This window comes from Palaemon carinicauda, chromosome 3 (genome assembly GCF_036898095.1).
Source record: "Palaemon carinicauda isolate YSFRI2023 chromosome 3, ASM3689809v2, whole genome shotgun sequence".
Lineage (NCBI taxonomy): Eukaryota > Metazoa > Arthropoda > Malacostraca > Decapoda > Palaemonidae > Palaemon > Palaemon carinicauda.
This window is the reverse complement of record NC_090727.1, coordinates 37,941,828-37,964,270: the sequence shown is the minus strand read 5'-3', so window position 1 is coordinate 37,964,270 and position 22,443 is coordinate 37,941,828. Positions and strand designations below refer to the sequence as shown.

Sequence of the window (22,443 nt, the reverse complement as noted above, 5' to 3'; positions counted from 1 at the left end):
ACATGAAAGGAAAAATTTGCAAGATGGAAACAGTGCTTGAATGGAATGGTTGGTGTTACAGTTAATAAAAAGCGATTACAGAATGTGACGGAAAACTGCAGAGAAAACTGAAAGAATCTCAGTTGTGAATGGACATGAATAAGGATATAAGGATAAATGGAAACCAGGAACATGCTGTAATGAGGTTTATTATTATTATTATTATTATTATTATTATTATTACTTGCTAAGCCATAACTCCACTTGGAAAAGCACTATGCTACAAGTTCAGGGGCTCCAACAGGGAAAATAGCCCAGTGAGGAAAGGACACAAGGAAATAGCTATATTTACAGATTATGATATGATAATCAAAGGTTCGAATAGAGGAGTATGTGAAATGATGAACATAGCCAAGGGTGTACATAAGATTTATAAGAGGCTTGAATAGTATGTGAAAATAAAAGTTTGAAATGTATGAAGGGATTATCGAGCAAAACTCCTTTATGGAAGTCTAACGTAGTGTTGGCGTATACTGCAAATGAAAAGAAAATACCAGTAGCTGTTGAGACTAAATGTCTGAGTAGTATAATACACATACTAAGTTGAAAAGGTACAAAATAGGGAAATGCGTAGAAAAGGCCAAAAAAGCTGGACTGAGAAATGATGGATTAAAGTGCTCCGAGATGGTTTGGACATGTAGAAAGAATGAAAGATGGTAAGGTGGTAAAACTGGTTGCATTTTCAGTATATATTGGAATATTCAGAGGAAGGGGAAGACCTAGAATACTTTGGATAAATAGGCCCGAATAGAAGGAGTCTCGGAAAGAAATGAGAGGTAAACTAGAATAAGACATACTCCACTAAAACTCCAATATTCCGATTTGGCCTCTTCTCTAGTTATCAAAATGCCTTCGCCATAATTGTTAGGTGTTCATTGTTTCACATTATATATTCTATTGTTCCACGGATATAATGTTATTTTGATTGCCAATAGGCTTGGTTTCATTCCAGACATTTCAACTTTACTTGTTGTTTCATTGTTGAAAAATTATGGAACAAGACGACTTTCGTTACCAACTCATCAACAAATAAAACTACATCAAGATGTTATAAATCAAAAAGGCAACAATATAGTATCTTGTATATGGAGATGTTAATTACTTGGTCTCGGTCTATAAATTTTGGTAGGTCATTGCTTCTAGGAATACGACCTTTCTTCATTACCATGTTTGAACTATGTTAATACTTGCTCGGTGTTTTACAAGCAATGGTTTCAAGATTTTAACCCATAATTAAAAAGAAAAAAATTATTTCCCTTCAATATACTATCTAGAGAAAATATAAACTGCACATTTACTGCAGCTAATTAACTAATGCTGCTATTTAAAAATCGTTCATTTATACTTCAATTAGCAACTATTCTCTCTCACTATAAGGAATAGAAGAAATCCTTTCCAAACAGAAATGTAATAAAAAAGGATTGATGATTGAAGGGAATAGCTCACCTGTAGTAAAGGTGAGCTAACAGATAAAGAATCAGCTTTCGGTACAAGCCATCCAAATACTTGTACTGTATATGAATTGACTTTCCTTTTCATCTCCTCTCACGCCTATTGACACCAAGGGCTAACTGAAAATTTACTTTAAGCAATAAAAAATCCACAATTGCAAACATACGAAGTATCTAATACATAGATTAAGGGCAGTAAAACTTTACCTGCCTTCGTCACCACCCTCATCAGTGTAACACTGTCGCAGCTTGTTGGATTATACAGGTGTAGAGAGAGAGAGAGAGAGAGAGAGAGAGAGAGAGAGAGAGAGAGAGAGACTGGTACTATACATTATTTCCCTTGACACCCAAACTCATATCAGAAGTAACACTGGCTATGGTTTTCTCCAACCAGTTCTTATTCTCCTGAGACAGAAGTAAAATGCGACAGGAAAAAACAGATCCCTAATACACAAAAGAAAAGTTTTTTTTTTTTATATATGCAAGAATTACAAATAACATCCATACTTTGACCAACACAAGTAAATAGAATTTGGTGACTTTCCCTCTAAGTCATCACGGATTCCAAGGTTATCAATTTACTTTCCTAAGAGAAAAGATGGTTATAATGAGCAGCCAGAAAAATTGAAAGGGCCAAATATTTGTCATATATTTCTTCCACATAGAAAGAAAAAATATTAGGTATAATGAAAAGAAAGAAAATGAAGGAGAATTAACCATTTTAATAAGTCTCTTCCGTTTAGTCTCTATTAATCACATTCTTTTATCCAGAAAACATTCGGGATAGGGTGGTTTACCCAAAATATATAAATAAATAGGTGTTAAAAAACTGAACACAATATGCATATTAAATAAACGCTATAAGAATATACACAATCAACTCTCAACACAAATTTTAGTATAAATAAACAAACTGTATACACATATACGTGCATATATATATATATATATATATATATATATATATATATTTAAACGTTTACTTTAATTTACATTTTGTGTTGTGTTGGAAAAGCATGCAATTACACTGTATGTATATAAACAGCTATATGTAATTATACACATATATATATATATATATATATATATATATACATATATATATATATATATATATATATATATCTAAACGTTTATTTCTAATCTACATGTAGTGTTTTGGTTTTATACATGGATATATACAATATGAATATATACATTATATATGTGTATGTATTCCTAGATGTAAACAGTGTGTATATATATATATATATATATATATGTATATATATATATATATATATATATATATATATATATGTATATATATATATATATATATATATATATATATATATACTGTATATATGTGTATAGATCTATTAACAAATACACATATATAGATGTATATATACATGTATAAAACAAAAATAATAAATGTAGATTAAAAATAAACGTTATATATATATATATATATATATATATATATATATATATATATATATATAGGAATACATACACATATATAGATGTATATATACATATAATATATAGATATTTATAAAACAAAAATACTGAATGTAGATTAAAAATAAACGTTTAAATACACACACACACACACACACATATATATATATATATATATATATATATGCATATATATAAACATATATATAAATATATATATATGTATATATATAAATAACCACGGAATATCGAATCCTCTATGAAGATACATAAAAAAATAAACCTGAAGGGAGGGAATTACTAAATGTATCCTTTATATAATATGAAAATCTTTAAAACAATTGTTGATACAAATTATCCAAAATTCCTTTCAGTCTTTTCCATTTACTCTCAAGGAAAAGCGAACTTAAACTTAACACCAAAACAATAACAAGCAATACCTCATTTCTTATTTCTATAGTTCTTTCTCAACTGAAACTGGTTAGGTTATGTTATGTTAGGTTAGGTTAGATACCATCAATTTGTTTCAAATAGGAAGCCCTGAACACTTATCAAGGGAAAACTAAATATAATAAAATGCACATCAACATTTGCTAAAATATACATTCAAGCAACAACAACATTCACAGTCGTTTGATGTCACTGCAAAAGAAAACTTTGATATCTCTTCAAAAGAAAACTGAGATGAAAGACAAGAGAGGAAAGAGAAAATCTCCAACGAAAAAATGCAGTTTCTATATTTGCTCATTTTAAAAGTAATTGTTTCTGGATATCCTCATATCGATTTCTTTTGATTTCGCTTTCACTTTTTCTTAAATGACTCTTTCATGGATAAGTCTTTTATCTCGACATTCAGGTAAAAAAATATAACATCATTTAGTTTAATTAGAAAGCTGTCACTATGTATACATTTATTCATCATTTCCTAAAATTCATATTAAACTTAAGAACAGCTGACGAATATTTTCCTCATAAAACTCTCTCTCTCTCTCTCTCTCTCTCTCTCTCTCTCTCTCTCTCTCTCTCTCTCTCTCATTCATAACTTGGTTTGGGAGTTTCTGTGTGCGTGTGCATGCGTGCGCAATGTTGTGTTGAGTTATTCCTCAAAACCGCTATGGCCATACGATTTCTAGCAACCCTTCTGTTATGTCTTCAAAGAAGCATTACCTCGAGAGAGAGAGAGAGAGAGAGAGAGAGAGAGAGAGTATAAAATACCAATAAAAGAGTGTCAAATAACGAGAACTGAAATGAGAACCCATCAAATGTCTGCTTTCTTCCCCTGACAATCATCGCCGCTTCCTTTTATCAGAAGATGAATAAGACTGACATTTGCAATTATGAAAGAGATGCGAATCGTAGTTTCCTAATGTGGAACAATTTTGCGATTTTCTGTTTCGTTCAATTTCAGTAGAAGAGACTTAAAAATCTATCAGAGATGAATTATTCTTACCAACATACGTTAGGTATTGTCATATTTTACTATACTGCAAAGAACGCATTTTAACATAGCTTTACCTCCACAACCGAATTTGGAAGGATATTAACCCCCCAACAACCCCCCCCCCCTTTTGTGTTTGATTGTGTGTGTTTGTAAACAGCTTCAGGGATACAATTTTAATCGTAATGATACTTGCATGGATTAATTTCTATGTAAGCAGGCGGAAATGATTAAAATTTGGAAAGTGAAGGTCATGGTCAAGCAAAATGTCCAAATCACGTAATCAGCCATAAGTTTGGACATCGTTGTCACAAGACTTAAAATTTTGTTCCTATTTCAGTGTATGAAAATCCACGCCAATTAATATATGTTAAGGTTGAAGGTCAAGGTCAAGCAAAAGCTCGATAAATAAGCTGCCGCGGAGGAGGTCTGCACTCTACTTAGTGCCCCTCTAGTTTAACACTGCCGAAGGCGGGGCTGGTCGTCCGAAAATAGATTTATTGACTCTTGTTCTACCGTTTACCTCCCTGCAGGACTCTCAATACAAAAAAATGGCGAAAGTCTAGTCTTAAGTTCTAAGGTTATCATAAGATAAGGATATAGAATAGTGGAATCATTTCCTACAATAATACACACTACTGCTACAATGACACAAATTGGGAACGCAGCCCGGTGTGAAAAAAGGCGCCGCAAAATAAATGATAAGAAATAAATTAAAAAGTAAGGCAATAAATAATACTGCTAAATACATACGACATTTAGGAATATACTGTACGTCATTTTTAATTGGCCGTTATCATCCCATCCCAGTCCCTTTCTACATAAAGCCTAGTAGGCCGATATCACTTTGTCTAATAAAAAAAAAAAAAGGGTCAAAATTAAAATTAAAAGTTTTAAATGAAAATTTGAGCTGGAAACCAATCTCCTAAACAATATTCAAAATACAGCAGAATAAAGGGGATAAAATCATAAGGATTAACATGTCCCAAAAACATGAAAGATTTTCTCTGTAAACCCAATTTAGTCCCACTGTGAATGGATAGACAACTAATACATCTCGGGAGCATAGATAACAAATCCCTAAAACCTTAAAACGAATTATTTGCACTGGAAGAAACATTGACGATGAAAATATTTATTGGAAAACCGTCTATCAGATTTTGAACTTTCATTGGGTTCAATGTCATCCTTCATAATTAGCTCGGAGCAATAGTTTAAGTATTGGATATCTGCTTGCATTTAGACAGCAATAAAAATAAATATTCCCTTTTCACCCCCAATAAATTCCAGTTATCAATAAGAATGGTAAAAAATTATAAGTATACATTTAAGGAACCCAAGAATTTGTGGTGATATAACTAAAAATAATTGAATCAAAATACATAAAGTACATTAATAAACGCAAAAAAAAAAAATAGAGAAACAGTTGCATAAATCAAATAGATAACACTCCTGAAACATAATGAAAGCTAAACATAGAGTATTTTTAAGATAGAATCCAGAAAATGCTCCTGAAATACAATGCCAAAGACTTCAAAAACCTTCAAATACAAAATAACGACCCAACAATAATTACGTAAAAATACATTTATCAAAATACAACCAAAATGTAACCTAAACATGTTTGTATACCTATCAATCACGTATACAAACATACCAAGACTAAAGCCCTCCCAACTATGAAATGATATTTTCCTGAAAATATTCCGTCCAGCATTAACTATACTATCCCTGAATCTATATAAAATATCGCGTATTTTATTCCCACAATACAGTACGTTTTCATGGTCATATTCCAAATAGGTCTTGTAGTATAGGTCCCTTTCATTTACAATCATATGCAGATAAAAAAAAAAAAAAACACTGTCTTACTAAGGCCATACAACTCGCTATGTCAAGGTCATATTAACTACAACTATATTAAAATAATAAAAAAAGGCCCGACTTATAAGGTCTTAACAAACATGCATCTTCGGGTACCTACCGGTCAGTGGCCTATCTGGAATCACGACGACGGATGCCCTGTTGCCGTTTCCGTCATCATTTCGAATTGGATTAAACTCTATAGACAGTAGAATTCATGGCTCTTCAATTGTAACACTTCATCGCGCGATATTTCGTTTCAAATTCTCACTGCCCCCTTCCCCCCCCCCACCCGTCTTTTCTACTCAATACCGTCCTTGAATATAGAAAAAAAAAGAAAAAAAAATAATCCTGATACAGAAACTAAGAACACCGAGACGGCAACACTGCAATGGTGGCGGCATGGTTGGTGGCAAGCGGCGTTGAAATCTCAATAGCTCTCTCTTTTCAAAATGACGAAATGAAAATAAACTAATACGAGGAAATTTCCCACACTTTACATTAAAAGCCCCGGAATTCTGACATGGTTTGAATAACCACAGATTAACAACACCACTGACATCTTAATTACAATAACTCTAACATTACCGATAAATTTAATAAGCGTCTGGTGTTGCAAATCGACACAACGAACATCAATTTATTAACTCTATCTTTATGCTTCGTGTAACATCAACGTGAACATTACTTCAAAAAGCTGACTTTAATGTGAAAATACAAAAAAAAAAAAACACCGATCTTATTTATAAGATAATATAGCAACCAAAACAAAGCCAAATTTATAATGGTATAAGTTATTTATTACCGAAATTAAGACAATTTTAAAACAACACTAATTAATTATAATGATCACCGAGGCATTTTGAAATCAACACTTAATTGCATTGCTTAGACACAACGGAATCTTGGAATTTTAATAAAACATTTTTAATACAATATGGTTTCACGCAGGTTTGAATAACTTTCATAAAATGCGACTGAAGTCGTTGTAATTTCATGAAAACACTTGATAAGTATCACGGAATTTTGACACACTGATACAACACTTCATAAACTATAGAGAAAAGAACACTTATTTAATATAGCATTACGAGATCAGGCCACAAACAAACACTAAGCAAGAACTGAATCACTCGGTATGCTAATACACGTATATATATATATATATATATATATATATATATATATATATATATATATATATATACGATAACGAACTCTCATTAACTTCTACAATGACATATCCACTGTATTAAATCAATCTATTAATAAATTACGTTTTCGCTGTATGAAAGCGATAATAAGTATATAATAATTAAAATAAATTACACAGGGAACAACGAGACTCGGACCACGTGCGAAGACACACCCAACTCTTATAAGTAACCAAGCGTCAATGTAACCTATCTACAATTCTAGATTGACCGAAAAAAACCCAGTAGATTATCGTGCATTGACATAACAAGTCTCGGCCTGTGCCTTCAACGTTAGCCGTTACCGGTTTTAAACCGGTTTTTTTGTTTACATGTTATGTAAATATTTGGGAGGACTAAATAAATATTAGGTGAGTTCTAGTATTATACCAAAAGTATAAAAAATAGAAAAAATGCGAAGCATTAAAAGCTTATAAACTAAAATGGATGAAAATAAGGGGAAATTTTAGTCAAACTATTATCCGTTTATTTTGAATCGATATACGGTATATCTCAATCATATGATTTTTTTTATTGTTTACGAAATAAATGAAAAAATCTGAAGTAAACTAATAGTTATATTAATTATGCGAATTAATTGTTCATAATAAATTTGAAAGTAGCGTAAGAAGGACATGCTGACAAATTTGGTGCACATTTTAATTCGAATATTTTTAATTTTCGTAATAATTTTTGCAATTTTTTTACAAGAAACATCTAAACCTTGAGATTTCAGTAATTCGTAAATGGGCATTATTCTACAATCATTGCAATCATCATTTTTTTATGAAGTTAACAATAAAGTTTAAAGGCCGCTCATGAATGGCAGAGGCAAGAGACAGTGACATTGCCTTAGCAAGCAGGACAATGCCCTAGAGACTTACCATATATGATCAGCGTCCAAGCCCCCTCTCCGTCCAAAATAGGACCAAGGAGGGCCAGGGAATGACTACTGATGACTCAGCAGGTTGATCTATTTGCTCCCCCAAAGCCCCGATCCTTAGTTCACAAGGATAGTGAGGTTGCAGCGACCAAAGGAACTAACGAGTTTGAGCGGGACTTGAACCCCAGTCTGGCGTTCACCAGTCAGGGACGTTACCACATCGGCCACCACAACCCTAAAGTAATTGTAGTGGTATCAGTATTATTATTATTATTATTATTATTTGAAGGACCTAAATATCCATCACGAGCCTCTACTAAGAATGGTGAACCGGGCATCATCGCTAGGCCTACTCGACCCCGGAGTGATAATACATTGCACAACAATAATTGGTATTATTGTGCGGAATTCACATATTTGTTATTTATTGGTATTAAGAAACTACATACATACATAAATACATATGTCAGATTTTGGTATACTTCCAGAGCCTTCTATGGTACATTCGTGTTTTAGTGGTCACCCATCCAAGTGGTAACCAGACCCAATTACCCAATATTATCTTATTTACAAAATTTTATATCTTATATTTTATATAACAGTTAATTCCTGAAAGTTTCATTACAATTAAAATAGTGGCCAGGGAGCTGTTCACAATCAAACAAATAAACACACAAACATAACCTCCTTCCAATTTCGGTATCCGAGATAATAATAATAATAATAATAATAATAATAATAATAATAATAATAATAGTGCTCCTTTTGACTATAATAATAATAATAATAATAATTTCTCTGGTAAACACTGTAATCCTCAGGCCAAGATCTTTGCCATGTTTAATCGAGCCGAATAAATAATTAAGAATAAATAAAGTATTCAAGAGGTTACGTTGAATTTTCAAATACACAGAATTTGAATTGGCAAATATCATACTTCAGCATTTGTTGACAAATAAGAAATTTCGCAATTTGTGAAATCCTTATTCAAAGGCTAAATTGATATATCAGTTTTAATTACTTCAAATCTGCACATAGGTTTTATAGATAAGATTTAAATCTATATTTATTATAGATTTTTTTGGAAAGGCATCCGGCCATGAAAAATTAGCCAAAACCAATATGACCAGAGGAAATTGTGAGATTAGAATTAATGCTAGGGCATATATATGATGAAGTGTGGGACAGAGGTAGATGGAGAACGCTGGCCAGAAACATCGACCCCACATAAAGGTGGGAAAAGATGCAGACAAAGAAGAAGAAATTTAGTATAGATTTTTCTACCTCATAGTTTATTCTTATCCCTTATAGCCTATGTAATATAATTTCCTTTTGTTTAGTTTTATAGCATTAATTTCATATTATTATTATTATTATTATTATTAAGCTACAACCCTAGTTGGAAAAGCAGGATGGTATAAGCCCAGGGTCTCTAACAGGGAAAATAGCCCAGTGACGAAAGGAAAAAAAAAAGAAAATATTTTAAGAAAAATAACAACATTAAAATAAACAACAACTATATAAACAATAGAAACTTTCATAAAACAAGAGGAAGAGAAATAAGATAGAATAGTGTGTCCGAGTGTACCCTAAATTAATACAAGTATATTAATATAGATATTAATATTATCATAATATAAAGAGTCGAGCTAAACTTTTCCTATCAATAAATAATAATAAAATATAGAGTATTTATTGACCAATATAAAATTCCCTTAATTTTCACTCATCAATTATGCAAAATCATGAAACCTAAATCGCCCTCTTCAATAAGGCTCATCTGAATAAAGAAAAATAGATTTCCAACCAATTGCATTCAGAATGTCGGAGGCTTCCAATTGTTTTCAAATCGCTAATTGGATGACCTAAACTTCAATGAGATCATCATGGCTTAGATAAACATGTGGGGGGGGGGGGACTCCAGCAACCGATCTCATCCTACGGGGGGTTTCAAATCTGGGTTGAAAGAGTCAGGAGGCGGAGAGAGAGAGAGAGAGAGAGAGAGAGAGAGAGAGAGAGAGAGAGAGAGAGAGAGAGAGGGGGGGGCGCAGTAAGAGACCGTTAACTCAAATATCTAATTTCCTTTGTGCATTGCTTCTTTTGTGGTCTACTTGTTTCTTTTCCTCACTGGGCTATTTTTTCCGTAATTATTATTATTATTATAATAATTATTATTATTTCTGTTATCATTATTAATATTATTATCATTATTTCTAGCTAAGCTACAACCCTAGCTGGAAAAGCAGGATGCTATAAGACCAAGGGCTCAAATAGGGAAACATAGCCCAGTGAGGAAAGGAAATAAACTAAAATGAAATATATTAAGAACAGTGATAACATTAAAATATATCTGTAATATAAAACCATAAAAAACTTAGAAAAACAAAAGGGAGAGAAATAAGAAAGGTTAGTTTGCTTGAGTGTACACTTTGGCAAGAAAACTCTACCCAAAGACAATGGAAGACCATGGTACAGAGGCTATGGCACTACCCAAGACTAAAGAACAATTATTTGATTTTGGAGTGTCCTTCTCCTACAAGAGCTGCTTACCATAGCTAAAGTGTCTCTTCTTTCCTTAACAAGAGGAAAGTAGCCACTGAACAATAACAGTGCAGTAGTTAACCCCCTTGAGCGAAGAATTTGTAGCTAGTAGTAATAATAATAATAATAATAATAATAATAATAATAATAAATTTTCCCTTCAAAAAACAGTTGACTATTTAACTTAAATTATTAAATGTTAGGGAAAAAAAGTCGAGAAGAATGTTTTCGAAGAATTACATACAGAAACAATAAATTTCTTACCAGAAATGATCAAGAGTTTCTATTATGCGTTTCCAGCGAAGAGGATATTGTTGCCTAAAGAATTTGTATTCATCTCATCTGGGTCAAGACATAAGTAACAGAGAATAAAAATACCCAAGTGATATTGTTCTTGGGATTATATACTTTTCATTTTGAATAAGAAATTCTATCTCTTCTCTCTCTCTCTCTCTCTCTCTCTCTCTCTCTCTCTCTTTCATCTCGCAAACTGAAAGAATAGTGTTTGTAAATGGTGAATAACTCTCTCTCTCTCTCTCTCTCTCTCTCTCTCTCTCTCTCTCTCTTTCATCTCGCAAACTGAAAGAACAGTGTTTGTAAATGGTAAATAACTCTCTCTCTCTCTCTCTCTCTCTCTCTCTCTCTCTCTCTTTCTCCTTGTAGCACATTGGGATCACTTTCACCCCACAAACTGAAAAAAACAGCTTTATAACAGGTGAATAACCTTATCTCTCTCTCTCTCTCTCTCTCTCTCTCTCTCTCTCTCTCTCTCTCTCCATAAAAACATATTTTTTTCCTACCCTCACGCCTCCCTAATCTAAATTGCGATACTGATACCTATAACGTGGATTTAAGAGTAATTAATAAGTACCACTTAATGAAATATTCGATTAATAACAACAAGCTTTTATTTTAGTTTTATCAAATGCAATGAAATGCATTTTATTTATCTTATTGTTTTCCCTTTATAAAATAAATCTGGGTTTGTTTATATAGACTCGGGCACACTAATCTACCTTATTTCTCCTCCTCTTATATTTTTTCTTTGAAGTTTTTATAGTTTATATATGAAATATTTTTTTTAATGTTGTTACTGTTCTTAAAATATTTTACTTTAATTTTTCATCAAGTCTCTTGTAGTTTATTTATTTCCTTGCTGCCTTTCCTTATTTGGTTATTTTCCTTGTTGGAGCCCTTGAGCTTATAGCATCCTGCTTTTACAATTTGGGTTGTAGCTTAGCTAATAATAATAATAATAATAATAATAATAATAATAATAATAATTTGCAATGAAATTTTAAAAAGCATAATTCAGAGGAAAATAATGTATTACTTTATCCTATAGATAACTCTATTTAGGACTATTTTACGCTAATGTGTTGGTAATTTTCATAATTATTTAATTATAAAATTTCAATAAACTTTCATTAACCGGGTGTGTAATTATCAAATATAATTATTTCCTCCCGGGTAAATAAACACATTTTCAAAACGATAAATGAAATTCAGGATAATGGATCATTTAATTTCCTTTGACACAGAGGAAAATTATGTTATCTATTACATCATTTCGTAGACAAAATAGAAGTCAATTTGCTTTTTTATATATATATATATATATAATCTCTGTCACAAACTATAGAAAGGAAGAACTTATTCATTTCAATTATATTGAAAATAACTTACTCTTTAATATATTACTTACTTGCAATAATCCAAATTAATGCATCAATGAATATGGGGTTGTTATTATATGTTCAAAATAACCACAAAATAGTAAACTGAAACATTTCCTCTTTTACGTTTTGTAGTTATTAAATATCTATAAGCATGAAACGTGCTGTATAATGATTATATATATATATATATATATATATATATATAATAATGATAATAACACCAACAACAACAACAACAATAATAATAATAATAATAATAATAATAATAATAATAATAATAATAATAATAATAATAATAATAATAATAATAACAGTTACCAAAAACGTAGTAACCACTCGCTAAAATTCTGGCAAGTCTTCGAGTAGGCGAGAAATGTCAGGCACAAAATTGCACTTAACATTCGGCACCGCACACCTCTTAGGAGTTCTGGTTTGGACAGTCTCCGCCAGGGGGAAAATCCCTGAAACATTTCTCAAGAAAATCATATTTTCCATGATACATATCTTGAGATATTAGATTCTATTTGATGAGGTCTCGAGGCAGAGTGCATTAGGGAGTGTTTATTTGTCTGTTAAGATCATTACATTTATGTACTATACAGGACATTGTCTGTTAAGATCATTACATTTATGTACTATACAGGACATTGTCTGTTAAGATCATGACATTTATGTACTATACAGGACAGTAAAGTTATGTGGAACATATGGCAGGTGTTAGTCAATATAGTAGACGATGTTAGTATTAGTTTTGAAAGTCTATAGGAGACGGAGGTGGACTATCAGTCTCTTTATTGATAAATAATGAAAGTTAATCTCTTTGATATACAATTATAATATATATATATATATATATATATATATATATTTATATAAATATATATATATATATATATATATTTATATAAATATACATACATACAGGGTCGTGGACTGAAACAGAAAGACCATAAACAAACACAAGGGGAAGGACATGCCCGAGGCCCTTGTTCTGCAGTGGACTAGTAACGACTGATGATGATGGTGATAATATATATAAATATACATATACATACATACATACATACATACATATATATACTGTATATATATAAAGATAATATATATATATATATATATATATATTACCTGTATATATATATATATATATATATGTATGTATGTATGTATATGTATATATATTATCATCAACATCATCAGTCGTTACTAGTCCACTGCAGAACAAGGGCCTCGGGCATGTCCTTCCCCTTGTGTCTGTTTATGGCCTTTCTCTTTCAGTCCACGACCCTGAGTTTTCTTTGCTCATTATATATATATATATATATATATATATATATATATATATATATATATATATGTATATATATATGTATATATATATATATTCCGTGTTCTTGTGTTTATTCCTAATATATATATATATATATATATATATATATATATATGTAGATAGATAGATAGATATAGCTTATGAATGTATATAGGTCTATGTATATAATTGTGTATACATATATATATAGATATAGAGATATAAATATATATATATATATAGATATATATATATATATATATATATATATATATATATATAGTCCTATAAACTATAAGGTTTGAAACTAAAGCCCCAGAGAAGAATATTGAAAGTTAAATGGCAGGACAGGATTAGAAATGAAACTATGAGAGAGATTATTCGAGTGCCATATGTGGATGAGATCAAGATGAGGGGCAGATGGAGATGGTTTGCGCATGCTCTTCGCACTCCCCAACATAGATTAGTTCACCAAACATTTAACTGGGATCCACAAAGCACTAGAAGAGTTGGAAGACCCAGGTCTACATGGCTGAGGATTATGAAGAGTAAAGTAGAAGATGATGAATGGAGAAGTATTGATAAGCTCAAGATAGAGACGACTGGCGAAATCTAACTGAGGCCTTTTGCGTCAATAGGCATATGAAATGATGATGATGATGAGATATATATATATATATATATATATATATATATATATATATATATATATATATATATGTACAGTATATATATATTTGTATATATATATATATATATACATACATATATATATATATATATATATATATATATATATATATACATATATACAAAATGCTTACGTATTTGGAAAGTGTATATATACATACATTATAGAGTGTCCAGATTTTTCATTAAATACTCGTGACGTTTTACATGGCCTTGCATGGTGGTGGACATTACGGGAAGTATCCACGTATCTAGATCGTGGCCTTAGACCGTGGTCCTATCAAGTGTGGGACGACTGTTGAGTGCTCTACCGGCCAGTCACGTGTTCAAACGTTAACAGAAATGATAGAACGTGATTTTTCATAATGTCTTTGAACAATAACGTCTATAGTCTCACTATATACATAGTTGACAAATATAACAAAATATAACAGCTATGATACTACATCCAATTGAGTTTTTAATACCAAACAGACTATCGATATCACAAGACATCTCAATGAAAAAAAAAAACCCTAGTTTAATTGTCACATATCTACAAGTTTTAAAAAAATACCATGTCTATCCCTGCTTAATATTACCAGCCACTTTCGATGTTCACATTTAAAGTTGTTAAAACATTTCGATCTACCACTGCATATTCAGTATATTGTTGTGTCATGGACAGTCAATCGAATTTAAAGGGAAAATTATTTAGCGAATTTGTCAAATCCATTTTCTAAATTATGAAGTATTCAAACGATTTAGATCCAGGCTTAGCAATATATTACTCATGAGATAAAAGATAGCTTTTTGAAAGGTAAAATGGCTTAGATCATATCGTAAAGAATTGAACAGTAAAAAAGGAAATAAACATCACAGAAAATTCATAAATTATTGAACGGCATTGTTGGTCAATTGAAACACGAGGGATCACCTCACTCTGGCCTAATTCTATAATAATGTATCACAAAACTCACGTCTGTTGTGAGAATATAAAAGGTTGTCATATTGAAACTAAGCCTAGCGAGTGACATAGTCGCTTCAAAATTAAGTAGACGCCTTTTAAGGGTTTGACAACCTAGCAAAGCTCTGAAATTATTTTTTATAACAAATGTGAAGTTTCTACCTCAGAATATACTCATAGATAAGAGAAAGACAAAGACCACCACACAAAAATGAATCAAGGCTGCCAATATTAAAAAAAAAAAAAAGAAAAAAGAAAAGAAAAAGTTTTGTTAACGTTTAAATAATAAACACAGGCGATTATCATTTTGAATAGGACTATGTGAGTATTTAATAATAAGACACATAAAGGCTAATAACACTTGTAACTGAATACATATTTTAAATGAATATTGCACATAGGCTATGGAGGTACGTTTGACACCCAAACAGAAGTGTTTGTTAAAAGGTTATTTATGAATGACAGAGGTAAGGGACAGTGACATTGCCATTTCAAGCAGGACAATGCCCTACAGACTGACCATATATGCAAGCTAGGACTAAGGAGGGCCAGACAATGGTTGCTGATGACTCAGCAGATAGACCTATAGGCTCCCCAAACATGCCACCAGTAGCTCACAAGGATGATGAGGTTGCAGAGAACAAAGGCACTAACCAGTCTGGCGATAACCAGGCAAGGACGTTACCAGCAGGCCACCACACAACCCCGCATTTCGACCAGACTAAACTGGGAAGATACTGCACAGAGAAACGGATCTACTGCTATGAGCATATAATTCAACTGAATTATCTAATGTTAAGCCTTTGCAACCGAAGTAATATCAAAGACAAAATAAATGAGGGGTGTTAACTAACCGCTGATAACAAAAAATAGAACAATCTTGTCATCGTGCATCTAAAATGAAAGCTATAAGTGGTATTTTCACAACCTAAATCGAATGACATTGTAGTTGAAAGAATATTATTTTAATCTAATAGTTGATAACAAGCTCACTATTCTACCTTATTTCTCTTCTTGTTTAGCTAAAGTTTTTATAGCGTATACAGGAAATATTTATTTCAATGGTGTTACTGTTCTTAAAATATTATATATTTCCTTTTTTACCTTCCCTCACTCGGTTACTTTCCCTGTTGGAGTGTTGGAGCCTCTGGGCCTACAGCATATCCTGCTTTTCCAACTAGGGTTGTAGCTAGCAAGTAATAATAATAATAATAATAATAATAATAATAATAATAATAATATGTTACCCTGCCTTTGTACAAAGGCAGATCACCACTTCACACCATTTCAACCGAGTTATTGAATATAACGGTTTTTTAAATGATCTACTATGTAGATTTGCGCTTTTGTCCCGGTGTCTAATCCGTTGAGAAAAAAAAAAACATTTTCTTTTTCATTACCCTTATTCAACAGTGAAATGAACGTTAGGAAACGATCAACTTTTCATTATTCATAATCATCGGAAAAAACGGGCAACTTTTCATTGTTCATACTAAAAAAATTGCCAAAATATTGGAGCTTCCAGGAATTAATTTCTTCCGCTCAAATGATCTCATTAGGTCTGGATTCCTAATGGAAGTTTGGTAGATACTTAGAAAAAAATAATAATAATAATAATAATTTCTTTACGTAATACTTACAAAATAAAGTGGATTTCTCAATAAAAACCTATTCACTTATAAAACAGAGAACATACGAGGTTACGTGGATTATTATTATTATTATTACTTGCACGATGCTATAAGCCTAGGGGCTCCAACAGGGAAAATAGCCCAGTCAGGAAAGGAAACAAGGAAAATTAAAATATGTAAAGAACAGTAACATTAAGATAAATACAAGTGATAATATTTTGGAACCAGTAATGTTTAAGTCCTTTCAAATCTTGTCGTCCCAAATTCACCAAAATAATTATCTACATTATGACAATTTATGCAATACACTAAAGGAAATTATTATTAAATTATACAGTATTTAACCAACTTATATTAACTAAAGCAGAAACATACAGCCGGCACCATACCCAAACTTCAAATTGTAAGTTACTGTCAATTACATAGTTAATATCAACATAACTATGAAAATAAGATTGAATATACCTCTAAACAGTCACAAACAAATTAAGTTGTTTATTCAACACATACCGATCAAACATGCAGCGGATGTTTTTATGTTCAACGGGCTGAGAAGTCTCTATAGTTTATCTATGACATCCTACAATCTCCAATGCTGTACAGAAATCCATTGATTGTGGTCAGGAATTGATTGGCCTTGATTTTAGTGATGCCTTTGACCGTGTTAATCATGAGGCCCTTGTTTTCAAACTCAAACAGTTGGGAGTGGGTGGGTTGTTTCTTAGCATTATTATTGATTTTTTAAGTAATTGATCTCAAAGAATTGTTGTTGATGGGCACCATAGTGAGTATAGGAATGTGATATCTAGTGTTCCACAGGGTAGTGATCTTGGCCCATCACTTTTCATACTATATACACATGACATGTGGTTTGGCCTAGAAAACAAGTTTGTTGCATATGCAGATGATGCTACTCTCTTTGCATCAATTCCATCTCCTAAATGTAGATCTGGAGTTGCTGAATCCCCTAATAGAGATCTAGCTAGAATTAGTGCATGGTGCAAATTATGGGGTATGAAGTTGAATCCTAACAAAACTCAAAGTATGATTGTAAGTAGGTCAAGGACGGTGGCTCCTCAACATCCGGATCTCAGTATTGATAATGTCTCTTTAAATATGTATGACTCTTTCAAAATTTTAGGTGTGATTCTCGACAGTAAATTTACTTTTGAGAAACATATAAGGTCTGTCTTTTCTTCAATTGCACAAAAAATAGGCTTATTGAGAAAGTCTTTCAAGATTTTCGGTGATCAAGCTATTCTGAAGAAGTGTTTTAATTCTTTCATTCTACCTTGTTTTGAGTATTGTTCTCCTGTCTGGTCTTCAGCTGCTGATTCTCATCTTAATTTGTTGGACAGAAACTTACGGTCTATTAAATTTCTTATTCCTGATCTAGATATTAATCTCTGGCACCGTCGTTCAATTAGTTCATTATGCATGTTGCATAAGATTTTTCATAACTCTGACCATCCTTTACAGTCAGATCTCCCTGGACAATTTTATCCTGTTCGTAATACTAGGCAGGCAGTTAATTCTAAGAGCCAGGCCTTTTCCATCATGAGGCTCAATACTACGCAGTACTCTAGAAGTTTTATTCCAGCTGTTACCAAGTTGTGGAATGATCTTCCTAATCGGGTGGTTGAATCAGTAGAACTTCAAAAGTTCAAAGTTGGAGCAAATGCTTTTTTGTTGACCAGGCGGACATGAGTCTTTTTATAGTTTATTTATGACATATTTGTTTTTGATGTTGTTAATAGTTTTTATATGACATGTCTGTTTTGACGTTGTTACTTTTTTTAGAATGATTTATTGTTAATTTGTTCTCTTCATTCATTTATTTCCTTTCCTCATTGTGCTATTTTTCCCTGTTGGAGCCCCTGGGCTTATAGCATATTGCTTTTCCAACTAGGGTTGTAGCTTGGATAGTAGTAATAATAATAATAATAATAATAATAATAATATGCATATAAACGTCAAGATACTTCATAATCGTTATTCAATACTTTTTCATAGGTTATTCATTTCCTTTCCTTACCCTGCTGGCGCCCTATTGGCTCTAAACATTCTGTTTTACCAACTGGGGTTGTAGCTTAGATAATAATAATAATAATAATAATAATAATAATAATGTACTGTACATACGAAAGAGCGTGCATAAGCACACACAATATATGGTAATTATATAATACTTTAATTTCTAACCAAAACCGTTAGAGGGACAGCAAATCATGAGTCGTGTGATCAGACCATGTTCATATTAAAGATAAAGAAAACAGTACTCGGGAGAAAACGGTACTAGAGAAAAAACGGTGCTTGAAAGTGGTACCGCAGGCGTTGTTTCACTTTCATATTTGAATGTAAGCTCCTACTTGCTTTCTTGTGCTTTATCCATTTTTTCTATTTTTTATATTAACATTGTGGCAACCTACCCATTCATGAGTTTTCCCATTCCCCCTTATAGTAGCAATTCTGGGAGATCCCAGTTTCCCGGGTTGAAGGTGAATAAACAACCCGTCATTTGCAATAATAATAATGGCCAGCAATATTTAAAAACACAAGGTGTCCAGTTAAAAAAAAATATATTGTTCTTGGAGTGGCCTAAAATAGATTTCATAGTAAACGTAGTTTCATATTGTGTCCTTCAGATAGATTTCGCTCCACCGAGGCTCGCTTCGATGGCAATCTGTCCCGCCAAGCAGTGAAAGGATAAGCTGCGAGTAACTATGTCAGGAGTATTTTTATCTTTGAGATGAACAAGAGCGAAATACTAAACTGACAGCGTTCTCGGCATAATCAAATATCGAAATTGACGAGTTTACATTAAATTTCGAAATACAATGAACTCCTCCCGGGAGTCTTGTTCGGACTGTAGGCCTATTAGTGCTGCAAGTTTGGAACTGAAGCATTGATGAAAAAAAATGGCTATTGAAAAACAACATCCGTAATCTTTAGTATATTTGGAAGCTCTTAATTAGTTCATTAATAAAGAGGTAATGATCACGCCATATAAAGAACAGAACAGCTAGGCAAAAGCGAATGCAAACAACGCATGTGCAGTAACTCAGTCTCCTAACTGTAAACAATGAACTTGAACAATGGAATGGTGTTAACAAATGAATTGATCAGTAGGCCTACGTAAGTAATTATGCCCCGGCTCCCTCTCAGCATACTGACAAAATGCAAAACCAAACAGCTCTCGTTTTAGTGATTCCCAGTTTCGTTATATAATAATAAAACAACTACAAATGCAGCCGTTTCTAATCGATTATATACAAGGAAGGGCCTCAGACATGTCCTTTGTCATGTCTTGCGTTTGGCCATTTTCAAACTGGTCGCTGCGAATTGATGATGGTGGGAGACCTTAGTCTGATCGCTCACATCAAACCAAACTAGTATGAATGGCCCTGACTAGTACAGTTTTACTGATCAAGGAATTGCACAAACCCTTTCACCACGTTACAGTATCCCCACTCAGAAATGAATATTAACCCCACTGTACATGTATATATATATATATATATATATATATATATATATATATATATATATATATATATATATATATATATACAGTATATATATATATATATATATATATATATATATATATATATATATATATACAGTATATATATATATATATATATATATATATATATATATGTGTGTGTGTGTGTGTGTGTGTAATCACCCACTATACAATAAGCTCCAACTAGACGTCCAAAAGACTAAAGCTATTAAGGCTTGCAAGAGGAAAATCAAGACTTTTCTGAGTGTTTCGATAATGTGGATTTATCAATAAACGAGCAATATGCGGTGGGAAATAGTGAATGCCTTAGAATACACATGATACAATGACTAAAAGATATTGTAGAGAGCGTAGTAAAAGGGTTTGAGTATAGCCATGATCAGCAAAGCTATATATACTAGGTTGGTTTGCTGTTAGCGATCATGTGAAAATCTCCCACCAATCAACAGTGGCTAGTGTGGTGATGGAAATGGCCAAACCCCAGACATGATTTATCATGTTTGAGGCATTCGTCATGCAGTGTACTAAAAGCGGCTATATATATATATATATATATATATATATATATATATATATATATATATATATATATATATATATATATATATATATGAGAGAGAGAGAGAGAGAGAGAGAGAGAGAGAGAGAGAGAGAGAGAGAGAGAGAGAGAGCATACATGGATACGACTGAAAACTAAAGTAGAAGACAACATGTATGAAAAAGAAATGAACATTGGCAGGACTTTTACCACGAATGACAGATAGTATACGGACATCAAGAATACTGAATGGGTACCTAGAGATTGCAGCTGAAGGAAGTGAAGACGATAGATTGACGTAATAGGAAAATATGAGGGAATACATTAGCACAGAAATACAGTAGACAAACGCAAGTGAACAAGGCTTTTGTTCAACAGTGGACAAGTAACGGATGGATGATGATGATGTGTGTATATGTGTCTATTGTCTCCACATTCATAAGTACATGACCATTTTATCGTAATTAACATCACCCTTGAAAGATACGCTGTAAATAACAGTCGCCAACTAATGACAATATATCAGTCCATTAACAAAAACTAGTCACATTATGTCACTAACCTTTCAGTAGAGCTTCTGTCTCCCCTATGGTGCCATGTCCTGAGCATTTTCAGTTTGTTTGTTCGTTCGTTATAGATTCCATGGCCGCCAACACATGGTCGAAACACTGCCTCTTGCTTTGGATTTCGCTGTATTTAAAAACACATCACGATTTTTCGCTCCACACAATGACAATTGGATACTGATAAATATAGAAATTACTTAATCATATGAGTGAATATAATATGGAAAGGGGATTATAACGTTTGCTAATATGAATAGACTAAACGAAATACGGAAACATTAACGAATTGCATTGAACGGATTGATTAGCAAGAATAGTGACCAACCATAAACGGAGGGAAATCGCCTTTTTTTCATATTTTACGTTAGTTCTCTTCCTTTCTTCCGGATGATAGATTAAAAGTTAGTTACCATAAAACCGGATTAAATACTCAATTAATTAATCGTAACATTCGTATTACCAAAAAAATGATTGAATTCAACAGACTGCACCATAAACAGATTACCACTACACGGACTAGGCCTATACGAGCATGTAAAATGATAATGACAGTGTAATCAAGAACGTTATATCAACGATAATTAAAATAAAAATACGTAAGCATTACGAAGCTTCTTCAAACACTTAATAATGCGTCGTTGAAAGCTATTCACCTAATAGAAACCATAATTACTCAAAAACAAATTACGACACATTAATCA

At 32.1% G+C, this 22,443-nt stretch overlaps 1 protein-coding gene and 1 long non-coding RNA gene across 2 annotated transcripts in view; one reads left to right on the top strand and one right to left on the bottom strand.

Moving 5' to 3' along the window:
- Nucleotides 1-21,478, top strand: part of LOC137638854 (uncharacterized) — a 34,590-nt gene extending 13,112 nt beyond the window's left edge. The window contains exon 3 of the mRNA XM_068371266.1: nt 21,399-21,478. Within this exon, the coding sequence (XP_068227367.1) occupies nt 21,399-21,478 (80 nt within the window). The remainder of the gene's footprint in view (nt 1-21,398) is intronic.
- LOC137637074 (uncharacterized) overlaps nt 1-22,057 on the bottom strand; it is a 151,887-nt gene extending 129,830 nt beyond the window's left edge. Inside the window, exon 1 of the long non-coding RNA XR_011043374.1 lies at nt 21,739-22,057. This is a non-coding gene — a long non-coding RNA (uncharacterized lncRNA). The remainder of the gene's footprint in view (nt 1-21,738) is intronic.
- Between the last annotated feature and the right edge of the window lie 386 nt (nt 22,058-22,443).